At 42.5% G+C, this 18,511-nt stretch overlaps 1 protein-coding gene across 3 annotated transcripts in view; it reads right to left on the bottom strand.

The window, feature by feature from the left end:
- Nucleotides 1-18,511, bottom strand: part of LOC110528799 (multidrug resistance-associated protein 4) — a 43,368-nt gene that overhangs the window by 8,853 nt on the left and 16,004 nt on the right. For all 3 annotated transcript variants that reach the window (XM_036982832.1, XM_036982830.1, XM_036982831.1), the window contains exons 5-22: nt 18,413-18,502; nt 17,652-17,815; nt 16,998-17,123; nt 10,744-10,993; nt 10,532-10,639; nt 10,325-10,414; nt 9,024-9,215; nt 8,820-8,914; nt 8,625-8,711; nt 7,074-7,170; nt 6,639-6,854; nt 6,382-6,504; nt 6,152-6,189; nt 5,940-6,046; nt 5,670-5,816; nt 4,342-4,421; nt 4,055-4,205; nt 3,691-3,921 (exon numbers count right to left, since the gene is read on the bottom strand). In XM_036982832.1, coding sequence (XP_036838727.1) covers nt 3,691-3,921; nt 4,055-4,205; nt 4,342-4,421; nt 5,670-5,816; nt 5,940-6,046; nt 6,152-6,189; nt 6,382-6,504; nt 6,639-6,854; nt 7,074-7,170; nt 8,625-8,711; nt 8,820-8,914; nt 9,024-9,215; nt 10,325-10,414; nt 10,532-10,639; nt 10,744-10,993; nt 16,998-17,123; nt 17,652-17,815; nt 18,413-18,502 — 2,392 coding nt within the window. The remainder of the gene's footprint in view (nt 1-3,690; nt 3,922-4,054; nt 4,206-4,341; nt 4,422-5,669; nt 5,817-5,939; nt 6,047-6,151; nt 6,190-6,381; nt 6,505-6,638; nt 6,855-7,073; nt 7,171-8,624; nt 8,712-8,819; nt 8,915-9,023; nt 9,216-10,324; nt 10,415-10,531; nt 10,640-10,743; nt 10,994-16,997; nt 17,124-17,651; nt 17,816-18,412; nt 18,503-18,511) is intronic.

Below are 18,511 nucleotides of genomic sequence, written 5' to 3'. Positions count from 1 at the left end.
CTCAAATATAGTTTTCCATGGAAAGCGAATGGAAAACACATTCACCTGAAATTTCCCTGGATGGATTGTGCTCGGGGTTTCGCCTGCCAAATCAGTTCTGTTATACACAGACATTATTCAAACAGTTTTAGAAACTTCAGAGTGTTTTCTATCCAAATCTACTAATAATGTGCATATCCTAGCTTCTGGGCCTGAGTAGCAGGCAGTTTACTTTGGGCATGCTTTTCATCCGGAAGACAAAATACTGCCCCCTAGCCTTAAGAAGTATTAAAGGCGATACTAATTGAGTATGTAAACTTCTGACCCACTGGGAATGTGATGAAAGCTGAAATAAATCACTATTATTCTGACATTTCACATTCTTAAAATAAGGTGGTGATCCTAACTGACCTAAGACAGGGAATTTTTTACTAGGATTATTGGTGTATGTAAACTTCCGACTTCAACTATATAAACAGGTGTGTGCCTTTCCAAATCATGTCCAATCAATTGAATTTACCACAGGTGGACTCCAATCAAGTTGTAGAAACATCAAGGATGATGAATGAAAACAGGATGCACCGGAGCTCAATTCGAGTCTCATAGCAAAGGGTCTTATGTAAGGTATGTTTTCAATTTAATACATTTGCAAAAATGTATAGAAACCTGTTTTTGCTTTGTCATTATGGGAAATTGTGTGTAGATTGAGGGGGAAAATTGATTTCATCCATTTTAGAATAAGGCTGTAACGTGAAGTGAACGTGTCTGAATATTTTCCTGAATGCACTGTATATGTACATCAAGGTATTTATTATTACTTTTCTATTATTTCTCTTTTCTCTGCATTGTTGGGCAGGGCCTGTAAGTAAGCATTTCACTGTTAGTCTACACCTGTTTTTATATGAAGCATGTAACAAATACAATTATTTTGATTCGATTTTATTTGATTTCATGAAACGTTCTTATTATGTTTGACATACACTAGTGGTCAAAAGTTTTAGGACACCTACTCATTCAAGGGATTTTTCTTTAGAATCATAGTGAAGACATGGAATCATGTAGTAACCAAAAAAGTGTTAAACAAATCAAAATATATTTTATATTCTTCAAATAGCCACCCTTTGCCTTTGACAGCTTTGCACACTCTAGGTATTCTCTCAACCAGCTTCACCTGGAATGCTTTTCTTGAAGGAGTCCCCACATATGCTGAACACTTGTTTGCTGCTTTTCCTTCACTCTACGTCCCGACTTATCCAAACCATCTCAATTTGGTTGCGATCGGGGGATTGTGGAGGCCAGTTCATCTGATGCAGCACTCCACCCCTCTCCTTCTTGGTCAAATAGCCCTTACACAGTCTGGAGGTGTGTTGGGTCATTGTCTGGTTGAAAAACAAAATGATAGTCCCACTAAGCCCTAACCAGATGGGATGGCAGATCGCTGCAGAATGCTGTGGTAGCCATGCTGGTTAAGTGTGCCTTTTTAATTCTAAATAAATCAGTGTCACCAGCAAAGCACCCCAACACCATCACTCCTCCTCCTCCATTCTACGGTGGGAAATACACATGCGGAGATCAGCCGTTCACCCACACCGCGTCCCACAAAGACACGGCGGTTGGAACTAAAAATGTCCAATTTGGACTCCAGATCAGAGGACAAATTTCCATCAGTCTAATGTCCATTGCTCGTGTTTCTTAGCCCAAACAAGTCTCTTCTTATTATTGGTGTCCTTTTAATAGTGGTTTCTTTACAGCAATTTGACCATGACGTCCTGATTCACACAGTCTCCTCTGAACAGTTAATGTTGAGATGTATGTTACTTGAATTCTGAAGCATTTATTTGGGCTTCAATTTCTGAGGCTGGTAACTCTAATGAACTTATCTTCTGCAGTAGAGGTAACTTTGGGTCTTCCTTTTCTGTGGCGGTCCGCATGAGAGCCAGTTTCATCATAGTGCTTGATGATTTTTGCGACTGCACTTGAAGAAACTTTCAAAGTTCTTGAAATTTTCCGTATTGACTAACCTTCATGTCTTAAAGTAAAGATGGACTGTCGTTTCTCTTTGCTTTTTTTGGAGCTGTTCTTGCCATAATATGGACTTGGTCTTTTACCAAATAGGGCTATCTTCTGTATACCACCCCTACCTTGTCACAACACAACTGATTGGCTAAAACGCATTAACCTTTTGCGTGTAGGGGGCAGTATTTTTGTTTTTGGCAAAAAAAAGTACCCATTTGAAACGGCCTATTTCTCAGCCACAGAAACTAGAATATGCATATAATTGTCAGATTAGGATAGAAAACACTCTAAAGTTTCCAAAACTGTAAAAAATATTGTCTGTGAGAATAACAGAACTGATATTGCAGGCGAAAACCTGAGGAAAATCCAATCAGGAAGTGTCTCTTATTTTGAAACCTCTGTTCCTATGCATGCCTATCCTCCATTTAAAGGGATATCAACCAGATTCCTTTTTCTATGGCATCCCTAAGGTGTCAAGTCTTTAGGCATAGTTTCAGGCTTTTATTTTGAAAAATGAGCATGAAAGACCATATTGCGTAAGTGGATAGGTGGGGGCTATCCGAGTGAGTTTTGCGCTACAGAGTAAAGCGGCCATTGTTTCTCCCGGTGTTATTGAAAAACCTACACACCCTGTTGATATATTATTGAATATATATTTTAAAAACAACCTGAGGGTTGATTATAAAAAACATTTGACATGTTTCTGTGGACATTATGGATATTATTTGGAATATACGTCTGCGTTGTCGTGACCGCTCTTTCCTGTGGATTTCTGAACATAACGCGACAAACAAACGGAGCTATTTTGGATATAAAAATAATCTTTATGGAACAAAAGGAACATTTGTTGTGTATCTGGGAGTCTCGTGAGTGAAAACATCCAAAGATCAAAGGTAAGCGATTAATTTGATTGCTTTTCTGATTTTCGTGACCTAGCTACTTAATGCTTAGTGTACATAATGTTATGTTTTGCTATCGATAAACTTACACAAACGCTTGGATTGCTTTCGCTGTAAAGCATAATTTTAAAATCTGAGACGACAGGTGGATTAACAAAAGGCTAAGCTGTGTTTTGCAATATTGCACTTGTGATTTCATGAATATTAATATTTTATTGTAATATTATTTGACTGTGGCGCTATGCTATTCAGCGGTTGCTGACGAAAATTATCCAGCTAATGGGATGGGTAGCGTCAAGAAGTTAAGGAAAGAAATTACACAAATTAACCTAAGAATGCACACCTGTTAATTGAAATGCATTCCTGGTGACTACCTCATGAAGCCGGTTGAGAGAATGCCAAGAGTGTGCAAAGCGGTCATCAAGGCAAAGGGTGGCTATTTGAAGAATCTCAAATATAAAATATTTTGATTTGTTTAACACTTTTTTGGTTACTACAAGATTCCATATGTTATTTCATAGATTTGAAGTCTTCACTATTATTCTACAAAGTAGATAATAGTAAAAAATTAAGAAAAACCATTGAATGAGTAGGTGTTCTAAATCTTTTGACAGCGTAGCTTGGATAACTGTTTGGCACCAAGTGTAATACAAGTTGTTGCTAGGGAACAGGCAATGAGCCAAAGACTTTGATCAGAAAGATTATCCAACCTCATTCAATTTGTTTTATGTCATATGCAACCAACATTGATTTCTACCAGCTTGTGTAATGAAGCCATAATAATTTATCCTCTTACCATCTCTGAGGAAGAGGCAGCCGAAGGCAGTGACAGTGACAAAGGCTGCGCAGATTCCATCCAGTCGGAGAGCGAACCATCGAGAGGTGACCAGGAATAGGAACCAAGATTCTGAGTGCAGATCCTGATGAGCGTCAAAGGTGTTCTGGAATCTCTCCTCGGCTCCGAAGGCTCGGATCGTCCACAGACCTTGGAGGGACGAGGACAGGTGGGAGAAGACAGGACTCCGAGCTGCAGAACACAGGAAATACATCAACTTACACACGCCTGCAGACACAAAAGGAAATCGTACACATTAATAGAGAAAATGTACAATTATCATTTGTCCCATGCCTCCCCTGTCCCAGTCAGTCCTGTCACTCACTGGTGGACTCCAGGCGTTTGACGTCCCGTGATGTCTGCAGGAAGTAGCGTCTCAGGAACAGGAATATGATGAGAAGAGGAACCACAGGGATGAGGATCCAGGGCATAACGGAGGCTGCCACCACCACTACGCCGATATTCTGCAGGATCGACTGTGGCAAGATCGAATACGCCCAGGAGACATGAAGAGAAGAAAAGATTTATGTAATATAGATAATGGATTGGGAAATCTATATCCTCCTGACAAAATAAATAGATGTTCCCCGCTAGGGCTATACACTCACTTACCTGACTGAAGTCAACAAAGGTATTAGGTAACATGGAATCCAGCTGGCTGATGTCCTTGGAGAACCTGTTGAGAATTCTTCCTGTGACAGAACAAGAGAAAGTAATCCACTGTGCAAAAACGGGTTAAATCAACATTGTTTAGCCTCCCGGGTGGAGCAGTGGTTAAGGGCGCTGTACTGCAGCGCCAGCTGTGCCACCAGAGACTCTGGGTTCGCGCCCAGGCTCTGTCGTAATCGGCCGCGACCGGGAGGTCCGTGGGGTGACGCACAATTGGCATAGCGTCGTCTGGGTTAGGGAGGGTTTGGCCGGTAGGGATATCCAGTCGCACCAGCGACTCCTGTGGCGGGCCGGGCGCAGTGCACGCTAACCCCATGTTGCCAGATGCACGGTGTTTCCTCCGACACATTGCTGGCTTCCGGGTTGGATGCGCGCTGTGTTAAGAAGCAGTGCGGCTTGGTTGGGTTGTGTATCGGAGGACGCATGACATTCAACCTTCGTCTCTCCCGAGCCCGTACGGGAGTTGTAGCGATGAGACAAGATAGTAGCTACTAAAACAATTGGATACCACGAAATTGGGGAGGAAAAAGGGGGTTAAAAAAATATAAAATAAAATTGTTTACCAATTCAATGTGATGACATTTACTAAACGTGGAAAACTGATTGGATTTGAAAAAAGTCGTCACCTGGTAAGAACGCTATTTTTGGATGACTATTCCCTATTGGAATTTGGCCTCTAAGGCAAATCAGGTCTGGCATCTGGGCCCCTGAGGCATTAAAATCGACCATGGGGGTGTCCTAAACAATTAAGTTTCAAATGTATAATCTGTATAATCCCCAAGGTCTCAGCCTTGATTTAATGCTTTGGCACGAGACACGGAAGGGTGAAACAGCGAACAGGTAAGTATGTAGTTCCGACCCTCTCCTCTGGAGGGGGAGAGATTTGCTGCGAACCTCTTAGAGGAACATTTGTCTATTAAACCTTTTAAATATAGAAGTTGTTTGTCTTATATTTTGCATCTAGCATTTCTCCACAACTTGACCAGTTTTCAATTCCTAACAAATTTAAAGGAATTTAGTATTTTTTTCTCCACCCAACTTTTAACCTAAATACAATGAGTGATTTTTTTTCCTTCCTTCGTTGAATTGACATTGAATTGACAACTCAACCAAATGTAAATCAAAACTAGATGTTGAAATGACATCTGTTCTCTCACCCAACCAGTTTGAAAGCATTTTGGAGGTCAGGACTAAATTACAAGAAATTGTATTGTCCTCAACAAGAAAAAGACAACACAAACAGATTCTATTTCATGCGAGGGGTTTCTCACCAATTGGGTTGACATCAAAGAAGCGTACAGGTGTCCGGAGGATAGAGTTGAACATGCGGTTGTGCAGAGACTGAGCAGCTTTCACCAGCACATTGAACATCACCAGACTCCTGGCAAAGCCAAAGATGACCGAGGCCAGAGTCAAACCTGAACACAGAAGGTGACTTGTCAGTCGTTACCCGATTTCCTCAAGCTTCCTCACAGGTAAGGGGACAACCTCATACTTACTTAGAAAATATTCAGTATATTTAGGAATTCTCTTCTGTATACCTGCATAAATGCCCACATAGAAACCGAGGTCCAATTCTTGAGTGATGTTGAGGCCATTTTGGACAATCACAGTGCCATTAATATTGAGTTTCTCCTGCTCTCCTGCCCTGTCAATCAAACAGTCAGCGTTGTCATTTGAATATTCACATTGCTATGGTCCAACTGAACTGTGAAACAAATAATGAACTACTGTAACAATAGATGCTTCTCACCAATAGGCCAGCCACCAGTCCTGAAGAACGTACGCTACCTGTGGGTGACAAATTATATTATAGTTGGTTAGATCATTGCAATGTCATTGGTTCCAATGCCTTGATCTGTTCAGAGTTTGATTTTGCACACATCTATCAGAAGTCAAAATGCTTGTATTTACTGTAGATGCTAGGAGGTAGAATGGTGACATATGGCTATTCACTGCCTGACATTTTGGATGTGTTAATACCTCTGCGATGAGACTGAGGAGGACTGTGCCCAGCATAACCAGGATGCTGGCTCCTGCGTTTAAGTACTTGAAGTAGAGGCTGGCGCCGATGTTGTCCTCCGATCGGCTCTCCTCTGCTACTGTCTGGACAGGGAGGAGACATGGACATAATACCCTGTTAACTAAAAGGAGAGACAATCTGGGGCACTTCAGAATGAAAATCCTCCTTGTGACTGTATCTAAGGGCTTGAAAGGAAGTGGGTGGGGTTTGGACCCACCGAAAGCTGTTCAGCTCCATCTTTAACAGAGTGCATGGAGGAGGTGTGGGAGACCACTGAGTTCCAGGAGCAAATTGAGTTCTGGGAAAAGGCGTGTTGGACCACTGAGTGATTGTTGTTGGTTTGTGGCTCCTCCTCGTCCCTCTTCAGCAGGGAGGTGAAGTCAACCCCAGAGTGCTGCAGCTCGGAGTATGTCCCCCTCGCTACCACGTGACCCTGACACACACACACACAAACACACATCGCACCCTGCCCAACTTCTGGAGTCTGTATTCATATGTAAATGCATATGCCTTTGGGTGAACTATTCCTTTCATAAAGATTGACAGCAGACGTGTTATGTGCTCAACAAAGTAAAAATGTAATCAAATGCACCTGTGGTCATACGTAGGTTACAAAGCATGTGTAGAATGTTAAACCCTGCCAGGAACACACCTCCTTGAGGACGAGGATCTGGTTGGCTGCTTGGAGGTACTGCAACTGGTGGGTGACCAGGATGCGGGGCTTATTCTTCAGAATACCACAGATACACCTGGACACACATGGGGATACAGACACATGGAGAGAGACAGACACAGACAATTTAAGTGCAGTTTCACACTTCTGGTGAAGGCCTGTTCTAACATCAGAGAATCATATCTACAAAATTGCTTCCAACACTCTACTCAGCAAACTGGATGCAGTTTATCACAGTGCCATCCGTTTTGTCACTAAAGCACCTTATACCACCCACCACTGCGACCTGTATGCTCTAGTCGGCTGGCCCTCGCTACATATTCGTCGCCAGACCCACTGGCTCCAGGTCATCTACAAGTCCATGCTAGGTAAAGCTCCGCCTTATCTCAGTTCACTGGTCACGATGGCAACACCTACCCGTAACACGCGCTCCAGCAGGTGTATCTCACTGATCATCCCTAAAGCCAACACCTTATTTGGCCGCCTTTCGTTCCAGTCACAGGCAGCAGAGAACTGGAACGAAAGGCGGCCAAATAAGGTGTTGGCTTTAGGGATGATCAGTGAGATACACCTGCTGGAGCGCGTGTTACGGGTAGGTGTTGCCAAATTGCAAAAATCGCTGAAGTTGGAGACTTTTATCTCCCTCACCAACTTCAAACATCTGCTATCTGAGCAGCTAACCGATCGCTGCAGCTGTACATAGTCTATCGGTAAATAGCCCACCCATTTTTACCTACCTCATCCCCATACTGTTTTTATTTATTTTATTTTCTGCTCTTTTGCACACCAATATCTCTACCTGTACATGACCATCTGATCATTTATCACTCCAGTGTTAATCTGCAAAATTGTAATTATTTGCCTACCTCCTCATGCCTTTTGCACACAATGTATATAGACTCTCCTTTTTTCTACTGTATTATTGACTTGTTAATTGTTTACTCCATGTGTAACTCTGTGTTGTCTGTTCACACTGCTATGCTTTATCTTGGCCAGGTCGCAGTTGCAAATGAGAACTTGTTCTCAACTAGCCTACCTGGTTAAATAAAGGTGAAAAAAAAAAAAAAAAAAAAAAAAAAATCCACATGACCCTGAACATCCATTAACTTGTAAATGCTACAAAACCCATTCCTGCCCTAAAGAAGCAGCCAGTAAGTAGACCTAATCTGAGTCTGGGAAGAATGTAGTTCAGTTGTACTAAAGGATAGTGGGGTAAGTTGAGCCAAAGGGTTAGCTGAGCCACCCTTTGTTTCTAGGAAACCATACGCAAAATTAATCATGTCACCAAATATTTAGGAAGAGGTCATAATTTCATACTTGCACCACACCTCCCCAAATCATCTTGCTGCTCAATGTGTAAATGCATATTTTTAAACTGTAGGGCGTTGTGTTTTATGTTGTAAATGGGTCCAACTTTGAGCTGCTATTTTGTCTCTCTTGTAAAGTAATTATTTATCTCAATGGGATGGGTCCGGTAAAATAAAGGTAAAATAAATACAGCCTGTTTAGCTGAAACTGTGGTTCACTCACTGTTCAAACAGGTGTCTCCCGACCTCAGCATCCACAGCACTTAGAGGGTCGTCCAGCAGGTAGATATCAGCATCCTGGTACACAGCCCTGAGACACAACAAGGCTTTCAGATAGAGACTGGAGGATATTCATCACATTTATAGAATGTACCTCAACTCATTTCTACTCTGGTTTGAAGTCGAGCTGTGGTCTTACCGGGCCAGGTTCACTCTAGCTTTCTGTCCCCCACTGAGGGTGGCTCCTCTGTCCCCTATCACTGTCAGGTCCCCGTCTGGCAGCAGCTCCATGTCCTGAACACAGAAGGGACAAGAGAGACGACAAGGGCTAACAGTCAGAACACAAAACCATTGCAAAGCTCCTAGAATAAATACCATGAGAGCTCCATTCAGTGTGTCTTACCCTCTTGAGGGCGCAGGCTCTCAGGACCTTCTCATACTTTTGAGGATGGAGCTCTTTGCCAAACAGGATGTTGCTGCGGATGGTTCCAGGGAACACCCAGGGCTGCTGGGAGGCGTAGGTCAGCTGACCTTTGACCCTCAATACCCCCTTGTCGTGAGGCAGCTCCCCCAGGATGGCGCTGAGCAGAGAGGACTGTGGGAGATGGGCTGGTAAACATGTGAGCTGGCTGATATGGCTTACTACATATTTGACCATATTTGACACACACACACACACTACATGACAAAGTATTCAGACACCTGCTCATCGAACACCTCCTTCCAAATCCATGGGTATCAATATGGAGTCCCCCCTTTTGCTGCTATAACAGCCTCCACTCCTCTGTGAAGGCTTTCCACTAGATGTTGGACTCTTGCTTCCATTCAGCCTCAAGAGCATTAGTGATGATGTGCGATTAGGCCTGGCTCACAGTTGGTGTTCCAATTCCTCCCAAAGGTGTTCGATGGGGTTGAGGTCAGGGCTCTGTACAGGCTTGACAAGTTCTTCCACACCGATCTTGACAAACCATTTCTGTACGGACCTCGCATTGTGCACGTGGGCAGTGTCATGCATTGACACTATGCATTGGGGCAGGTAGCGTTCTCCTGGCATCAGTCAAACACAGATTTGTCTGTCGGACTGCCAGATGGTGAAGTGTGTTTCCACTGCTCCAGAGTCCAATGGCGGCGAGCTTTACTACACGACTCCAGCCAACACTTGGCATTGCGCATGGTGATTTTAGGCTTGTGTGCAGCTGCTCAGCCATGGAAACCCATTTCATGAAGCTCCTGATGAACAGTTATTGTGATGACGTTGCTTCCAGAGGCAGTTTGGAACTTGGTAGTGAGTGTTGCAACCCAGGAAATACTTTTTTTTTTTACACATCTCGCTTCAGCACTCAGCGGTCCCATTCTGTGAGCTTGTGTGGCCAACCACTTCGCAGCTGAGCCATTGTTGCTCTTAGACGTTTCCACTTCACAATAACAGCACTTACAGTTGCCCGGGGCAGCTCTAGCAGGGCAGAAATTTGATGAACTGACTTGTTGGAAAGGTGGCATCCTATGACGGTGCCACGTTGAAAGTCACATAGCTCTTCAGTAAGACCATTCTACTGCCAATGTTTGTCTATGGAGATTACATGGCTGTGTGCTGGATCTTATACACCTGTCAGCAACGGGTGTGGCCAAAATAGCCGAATCAACTAATTTGAAGGGGTGTTCACATACTTTTGTATATATAGTGTACTATGTATGACCTCTGACCTTTCCAGACCCCACAGGTCCAATGACAGCAACAAGTTGCTCCGACTTCACTGTGAGTGACAGGTTCTGGAGAGATGGGGTGTCCAGACACTGGAGAGAGAGAGAAATTACATTTCATAGCAATACATGAAACTACCACACAGGACAGGCGTATTCTTGTTTTGTATATCAACATTTGGACATTCAACATTTGACCAGAATATTCACCTTGTCCCAGTAGCAAATTAAGTCCTTGATCTCAACAGAGGCGTCTTTCTTTTCCTCTGGGGTAAATCTCATGTTGGGTCTCTCAATCTCCTCCAACAGAAGGAAATTCTGTGGGTCAACAGAGAGATGATGCAGCCAAACAAACCTTACTAAACCACAATAACTCATTGCACCTAGGTGCGGCACAGCAGCCATTTTGTGCCATTTTGTACCTTGATCCTGCGGATACTGATGATGGTCTCGAACACCTTCTCTATGGCCTGTGGGAAGAAGAGGGTCACTGTGATCTTGATGGCACCATATAGAGACACTGCCACAAACACCCGGCTGGCTGAGATGGTGTTCCCCAGGAGGACGTAGACAGCGAAGGTGATGAAGACTATGATCTTACTGGCCGCAAAGAAGGAGACCATGTTGAGACCTCGCAGGTAGGAGCTTGACATGATCTTGGAGATCTCTTCCCTGAGGGAAGAATGAAAGAAGCCTTTCAGTAATAATAATGCAATAAAACATTCTGTTACACATCTGTTAAACCTTTCCATTGATGGATTCTGGGTTCTAACTCCTAAACTTGGGATAGGGCTAATTATCAGGTATCCTATTGAAATATGGAGTGCTTAGGTTTAGAGGGTCTACACCAGAGGTTAATGATATCTGTAGGAGGAAGGTATATAGTGTGTACTATTAAGCTTGGAATGTGTTGAGTGCAGGGAAAGTGATCACGTGGCAGGCATTGATAAAAGGAGTGAGCACTTTGGGTTAGAGGTCAGGTCAGATGAAGTGAGGAAGAACAGATATCACTAAGGTTCTGTCGAGCAACAGAGATGCATTGGCTGCTCAGATGTGTTGGAGGTTCCACAGCTTAGGAGGAAGGGTTAAATATCAGTGCTTGTGTGAACAATGTATTTGTCTGATGCAGCTGTATTGACCCTCTGGGAAGAATAAACTTGGTTTGAGCTTTCATAGTGACTGTTGAGTTTTTACTCAGAATTAGAACCAAACACCATTAACCTATAAAAGTCTAAGCCGTTGTGGGGGGGGGGTCATACCATGGATCATTTAGCTATTTGAATTGGAATTGTAGGACCCCTTTAGGTGTGTGTATTTAAAAAATAAAAGGTTTTATATTTTTGTTATTTGATAAAATATTTAATTTGGCCTTTACTGTAACCCATAGACTCGCACCGAATAACACATTCATAAATGACAAAAAAAAAAGTCAAAATGAATCATAAATGAATAAGGTTCTAGTAGATAAGAAAGCTCACAAAATATGTACTTTTTTGGACACCTATTTAACCCTTTTGATTTTTGATGGCACAAAAATACCTTCATACTTCCATTCCTTTGTATGGTCTACCTTCAGATGAGTTCCGTGACACTTGTTGGGGTCGTAGAGCAAAAACAGTTCATCATTGTGTTCAGGAGAGTCTCCCATTTCCACAGTGGGGTCATATTAGTCTGTAGCCCAAACGGTTCGGACGCTACAGACAGAAGTTGGCTCATTAGCATTACTGAATATTGAAGAGTCCAGTGGTGCTTGTGGGGGTTGTTTGTAGACCATAGAGTGGTCATATTAGTTAGTAGGCTAAAACGTTTGGATGCTGCAGACATTTTCCGGGTGTCTAACGGTCTGACAAACAGCGCTGTAGCTCTGCTACTTTCCACCACAGCTAGCCAAAAGACAAAGTCAACCAGTTTCTTTAAAAATTGCAATTCATTTTCTCAAATTGTGTTTATCCGTTTCCCCATGCAAAAAAACATCTAGCTTAAACTGACAGATTTTGCTGGTGATTTTTTTTTTTAATGATGTCCATTAGATTGACGCACGGATGAGTCAATAGACTGAAGAATGTTAAGAGGTTTTTCACTCATTGAGGAAACATGGAAGAAGAACGGCATAATTACTATTACAGCTTTTGTGCACTTTGCTGCAGCCAGGAATATGGGAGATCGTGTTTTGGGAATGGGAATTCCACAAATGCCCCAGACATTCCACTAAAAGCTACCATAGAATGTAACATTCAATAACCATCTGAGACAAATAAATGCAACTTATCCTCGTGTTAAAGAACAAAGAGAAGCAGAAAGACTACAGCCAGGTCTCAGAGAGGGATCAGGGGACCAGACCTGTGACGTAACTGATAGCCGTTTGTTGGCAGCTGGTGAAGTGCATGTGGCTTTGCTCCCTCTGAGAGGCCAGGCTAGGGGTGCCTGGCACTCAGCCAAACACTATAAACTGCACATGCAGACACCGACTTCTAGGAAGAATTTAACCCACTTAAAACCTCTTAGGATGTAAGGTCCCTTTTTTAAGGGACCTGCGTGGTTAATGTACCGGTTCCGACCGACATTTTCGCTTATATATCAATCTGTGAATACCGTAGATCGAAAGGACTTGTATTGAGCGATAGCCCTGGTTCCCTCAGATACAGTAGTATAACATTTTTTAGAAGCATTGGACCAGAACCTTGATACTGTTTGACATCTAAATTGGAACATTATTCATGAAGATTAGGCTATTAGCCTGTGTGACGTAGGATGTGAAATCTGAAATCACTTGAAGCTGGGATGTCCCTCCTACCATTTCATTTTCTCTTCAGACTGTCCATCAACCCCTGGCTGAACATACATCACAGCCATGGACAAAGCACATGCCTGCAAGCATTACATCGTAGCACAGCAGGAGAGAGTGGTTTCATCACGGAAAAATAAAAGATTTTAAACCAAAAATATATATTTGTTTGTCATAGATGGACAAGATTAATATGAGATGAAAGGAGAGTTCCTAGAGAGTTCAGGAAGCCAAGTTAGAGCTCTGTGACGTTCACAGCGATGGGGGCAGACGTTTGAATCAAGAGCGAACTTTAGAAAATACGAACATTTTCTCCAACAATAAACAGATATGTATTTTACAGTTATAAGGAAGGTGAAATCTTAGTCGTTTTAGAATTTTATTATGCTATATTTAGAAAGCACATACATACATTCATACATACATAATCCCCATTTTACAATTGGCTCATTCATCCCCCTCCTCTCCCCAGGTCGTTGCTGTAAATGAGAATGTGTTCTCAGTCAACTTACCTGGTAAAAAAAATGCATAAATAAAATCAAATTTAAAAAGGAAATAGTTTTGTCAAACAGGAAATAACAAAATATTTCACTGTGTACTTGAGTTTGTGTCGTTAAGTGTCTACACCTCAGCAATTTATGACTATTTTTACCAGAAAGGTAGGATTGTAACCTTTCTTTGAGTATGCATTACTAGTTATTGTTTATGACCCTCATGATAAATAATTACTTTTGGGGATTATATAGATTACATTTAACTGGTTCATCTCAAAAATGTCTCCAGGTTTTCACCATCATTGTAAAGCCCTAGTTATTTTGTTGCTTTGACAAAGTCGTTTCTCAAGATGATTATTTATTTAATGTGAGTGATTCATCTTATCACATGAAATGTCTGGCCCTCATTTTAAGGTCAACTCCGTTACACTAACTGAACTCTGGTTTTAAAGGAAACAAACTTCTTATAGCCAAATCATAGTAAAATAATGTGTTTTGCGGTAGAAAACTGAGTGGGTTGAGCATAACCCTGTTACAACAAGCTTCCATTCCCCCTGTTAATGGGATTTACGGATGATTTAAGATGAAATCGTCTACCCTGTTAAGGTCAACACTATATTTGGCACATAATAGGCACTTACTATAGTCCATTTTATTTCACCTATTGAAATAGGAAAGCATGTTTTTCACTCATTTTGAATCTTGTTTTTGTGCATCTCTGAGTGACGTTCTACCGATTCCCTGGGTCATTTCATGTGTATCCGAGTCCTTGGCGTTCAAGCAGGCAGAACTCCGTCCAAGCACTATGATAAAGTTGCTCTCGCTACACTGGAAGTTAATAGGAATACTTTTAGATTGCGAAAACGTCTAATAATACGTCAGATTTCAATACTGGCCCATGTCATAACTCGAATGTCTTCTCTCGAATGAGCTATATATCATATTTTTGCGATATTCCTACCTCGAGAAATGTGTAATTTAACTAAAGGTCTTCTGGCACATTTTTCCTATTTACCTGCCTCTTTAGTCCAGGGTGCATTGCATGGTGCCGTTGCCAGAGAAATTATAGAAAGAGATAGGAATCCAAAGATAAAAGAAACGTAAAAACGCCCCAACCAGCAGACTGTCGGCCAATCGCATTCACGGTGTCATGTGGTTGCTAAGCTAATCATCACACAATCCCTTCGCAAAGCAAAGTGTATATGACAAGAATCCTGTCCATTTTCCTAGAAAGTACGTAATGTCACGATTCCAAAGCTATATGATACTACAGATAAGTTAAATACCTCACATCTCGGCAAAATATTTGTAATGTTGTACTTTTTGTTGATGCTAATGTTGGGTTTCTGAGCTAGCGCCCAAGACTCCCATTCACTCATCGAAGAGCACTCCTTGTCCCAGAATCACTCAGAATAACCCAAAATGCACCGCGCGGCCCAGTAACGTAGCATGGGTAAGGTTTCCTATCTCCTCAAAAGTATATCTGTCGTTGCGAATGTTAGACGACATCGATCTGCAGTTTGAACATGGTGAGATTGTAGACTCCTAAATTGAGAGTGCAGTTTGTTTAGGCAATTTTACAGCTAACTACAGTAGCTTTACATGCTGATATTATTATGTGTAGGTAACTTGGCTACAAAGCTAGCCAGCCCATAAGAGAGCATTGCAGATTTTGTAGTCGACTTGAGCTGGAACCGATTTCCACAACAATGTTCCATGTTGCGACCAACCTTACTATAAAACCAAAATGAAACTTTTGTTCACAAAAAATATTGTTCTCACAGTGTTATTTAACACTATAAATGTAAGGAATGAGTGGTTTTTGTTGGATTTCTCCTTTTAAGTTGAACATGTGCCTAAAAATGAGAACATTGAAGGAATTGATCCCATCTAGCTGAGGGTCGTTGGTTTATCATACCGTTTGTGTATCCTGCTAATAGAAAAAAAACATACAATTTATGTTACAATTGTAAACTCAGCAAAGAAAGAAACGTTCCTTTTTCAGGACCCTGTCTTTCAAAGATAATTCGTAAAAATTCAAATAACTTCACAGATCTTCATTGTAAAGCGTTTTAAACACTTTCACGTGCTTGTTCAATGAACCATAAACAATTAATGAACATGCACCTGTGGAACCGTCGTTAAGACACTAATAGCTTACAGACGGTAGGCAATTAAGGCCAAAGGTTATGAAAATATAGGACACTAAAGAGGCCTTTTAACTGACTCAAAGACAGATGCCCAGGGTCCCTGTTCATCTGTGTGAACGTGCCTTAGGCATGCTGCAAGGAGGCATGAGGACTGCAGATGTGACCAGGGCAATAAATTGCAATGTCTGTACTGTGAGACGCCGAAGACAGGACGGACAGCTGATCGTTCTCGCAGTGGCAGACCACGTGTAACAACACCTGCACAGGATCAGTACATCCAAACATCACACCTGTGGGACAAGTACAGGATGGCAACAACAACTGCCCGAGTTACACCAGGAACGCACAATCCCTCCATCAGTGCTCAGACTGTCCACAATAGGCTGAGAGAGGCTGGACTGAGGGCTTGTAGGCCTGTTGTAAGGCAGGTCCTCACCAGACATCACCGGCAACAACGTCGCCTATGGGCACGAACCCACCGTCACTGGACCAGACAGGACTGGCAAAAAGTGCTCTTCACTGACAACCGCAACTTTTCTCACCTGGGGTGATGGTCGGATTCATCATCCAAGGAATGAGCGTTACACCGAGGCCTGTACTCTGGAGCGGGATCGATTTGGAGGTGGAGGGTCCGTCATGGTCTGGGGCGGTGTGTCACAGCATCGTCGGACTGAGCTTGCTGTCATTGCAGGCAATCTCAATGCTGTGCATGACAGGGAAGACATCCTCCTCCCTCATGTGGGTATCCTTCCTGCAGGCTCATCCTGACATGACCCTCCAGCATGACAATGCCACCAGCTGTACAGCTTGTTCGGTGCGTGATTTCCTACATGACAGGAATGTCAGTGTTCTGCCATGGTCAGCGAAGAGCCCGGATCTCAATCCCATTGAGCATGTCTGGGACCTGTTGGATCGGAGGGTGAGGGCTAGGGCCATTCTCCCCCCCAGAAATGTCTGGGAGCTTGCAGGTGCCTTGGTGGAAAAGTGGGGTAATGTCGCACAGCAAGAACTGGCAAATCTGGTGCAGTGCATGAGGAGGAGATGCACTGCAGTACTTAATGCAGCTGGTGGTCACACCAGATACTGACTGACTTTTGATTTTGACCCCTCCCTTTGTTGAGGGACACATTATTCCATGTCTGTGAAACTTGTTCAGTTATGTCTCAGTTGTTGAATCTTGTTATGTTTGCTGAAAATAAACGCAGTTGACTGAGGTCGTTTCTTTTCATGCTGAGTTTAGTTTTTACCTTCTGACATCATTGACCAGTGCTGAGAAGGGCTTCTCCCAGGCATACATTTTGATGATCCTGATTCCAGACACCACTTCATTCATGGTGCGTATCCTATTGTCAGTCAAGGCAGCGGTTTTACTCCTGCAAGAAAAGGAGGTCAGTCAGTTCAGTCATATCTCCTTGTGAACAGAAACTGACGTTTCCTGAGTTTAACGAATCGATGGCAATGTTTAAATTGCATTTAACTAAGAACTCTTTCATAGAATCAGAGAAGTCTGCATTGCATTAGGGTTTCATAACACCTAATCAAGGCTATTACTTCCAGCACTTGTGTTGTTGATTGTGTGAACAACTGTCCAAGCAAGAGTTCACAGTTCAATTGCCAGTCAACATGCCAGCCAACATATAAAGCTAACTTTTCTTCACATGTGCTTGGAATGTTCTAAGAGGTAAATCATTACAGTCAAAACAGAAAAGGGGTTTAAGAGAAGGACATCATCATAACATATAGGTTGACCTATGGGTTACCATTGAACAGGTAGCTCTGACATAGTCAATGAAGCACAGGAGCCACTCACTGAAAAACATTAGCCCCTATAGATAAGGACGAGGTCAACTTTTCTCAAGAAGACCCCACTAAGGTCAAGCCATGTAACGTATGTAATTCACCTGAGGGAGCCGAAGAGTTTTCCAAACATGGTCTGTAGTGGCAGGAGGAACACAAGGACAGCCACGCCTGCCAGGCACGACGGGCCAATCTCATACCACAGGAGACTGATAACCACCACAGCCTGCAGAGGTGCTATCCAGAGGTAGTGCAGATTGTTGGTCACCTGCAAAGACCAGTGATCCTTGGTTCACTTAGCTGTTACATGTTTCTATGTAGTTGCATTGAGCATAACAAAGATGATAATGATCCTTCGAGCTGGATTTATGACCTACTACAGCGGCCAATAGGCCGCGCTGGTCTTCATAAGCTGCATGGGCTCCCCATGTTATTTATTTATATATATATATATATATATATATATATATATATATATATATATATATATATATATATATATATATATATATATATATACACATTTATATTTGTTCATTCTGGTTTGAGTTTAGCGTCGGACTATTGTAAACATTTGTGCTAAGCAACCATCTGCATTTTCCATTCATCCATGACTTTGTTCTCTCCGTGTGGATTTAACTTCTATACTTTAGTTGCAAGGACAAGATGACAGACGGCTCAAAAGGCATTCCAGATATTGGTGCATTCCATTCCTGTACATTTGACGAAGGGTCAATTGTTATATATGGGGCCTCTGTCAGATAAGCTACAGCCATACACTTCAGAAACCTACGGAATGAACCGAGGGAGATGATGTGCTGGAACCATTTCATCCAAAGGAACTGCATGCACTTCCTGCTTTTACCTCATCAAACTTGTTGACATCGTTGGATAGCAGGTTCACCATTTGTCCTGTGGTTGTTTTTCCCATCGCCGCGCTGCTGAGACACAGGGCCTATGGGGG

This window comes from Oncorhynchus mykiss, chromosome 7 (genome assembly GCF_013265735.2).
Source record: "Oncorhynchus mykiss isolate Arlee chromosome 7, USDA_OmykA_1.1, whole genome shotgun sequence".
Classification (NCBI taxonomy): Eukaryota; Metazoa; Chordata; class Actinopteri; order Salmoniformes; family Salmonidae; genus Oncorhynchus; species Oncorhynchus mykiss.
This window is presented reverse-complemented; position numbering and strand designations above follow the sequence as displayed.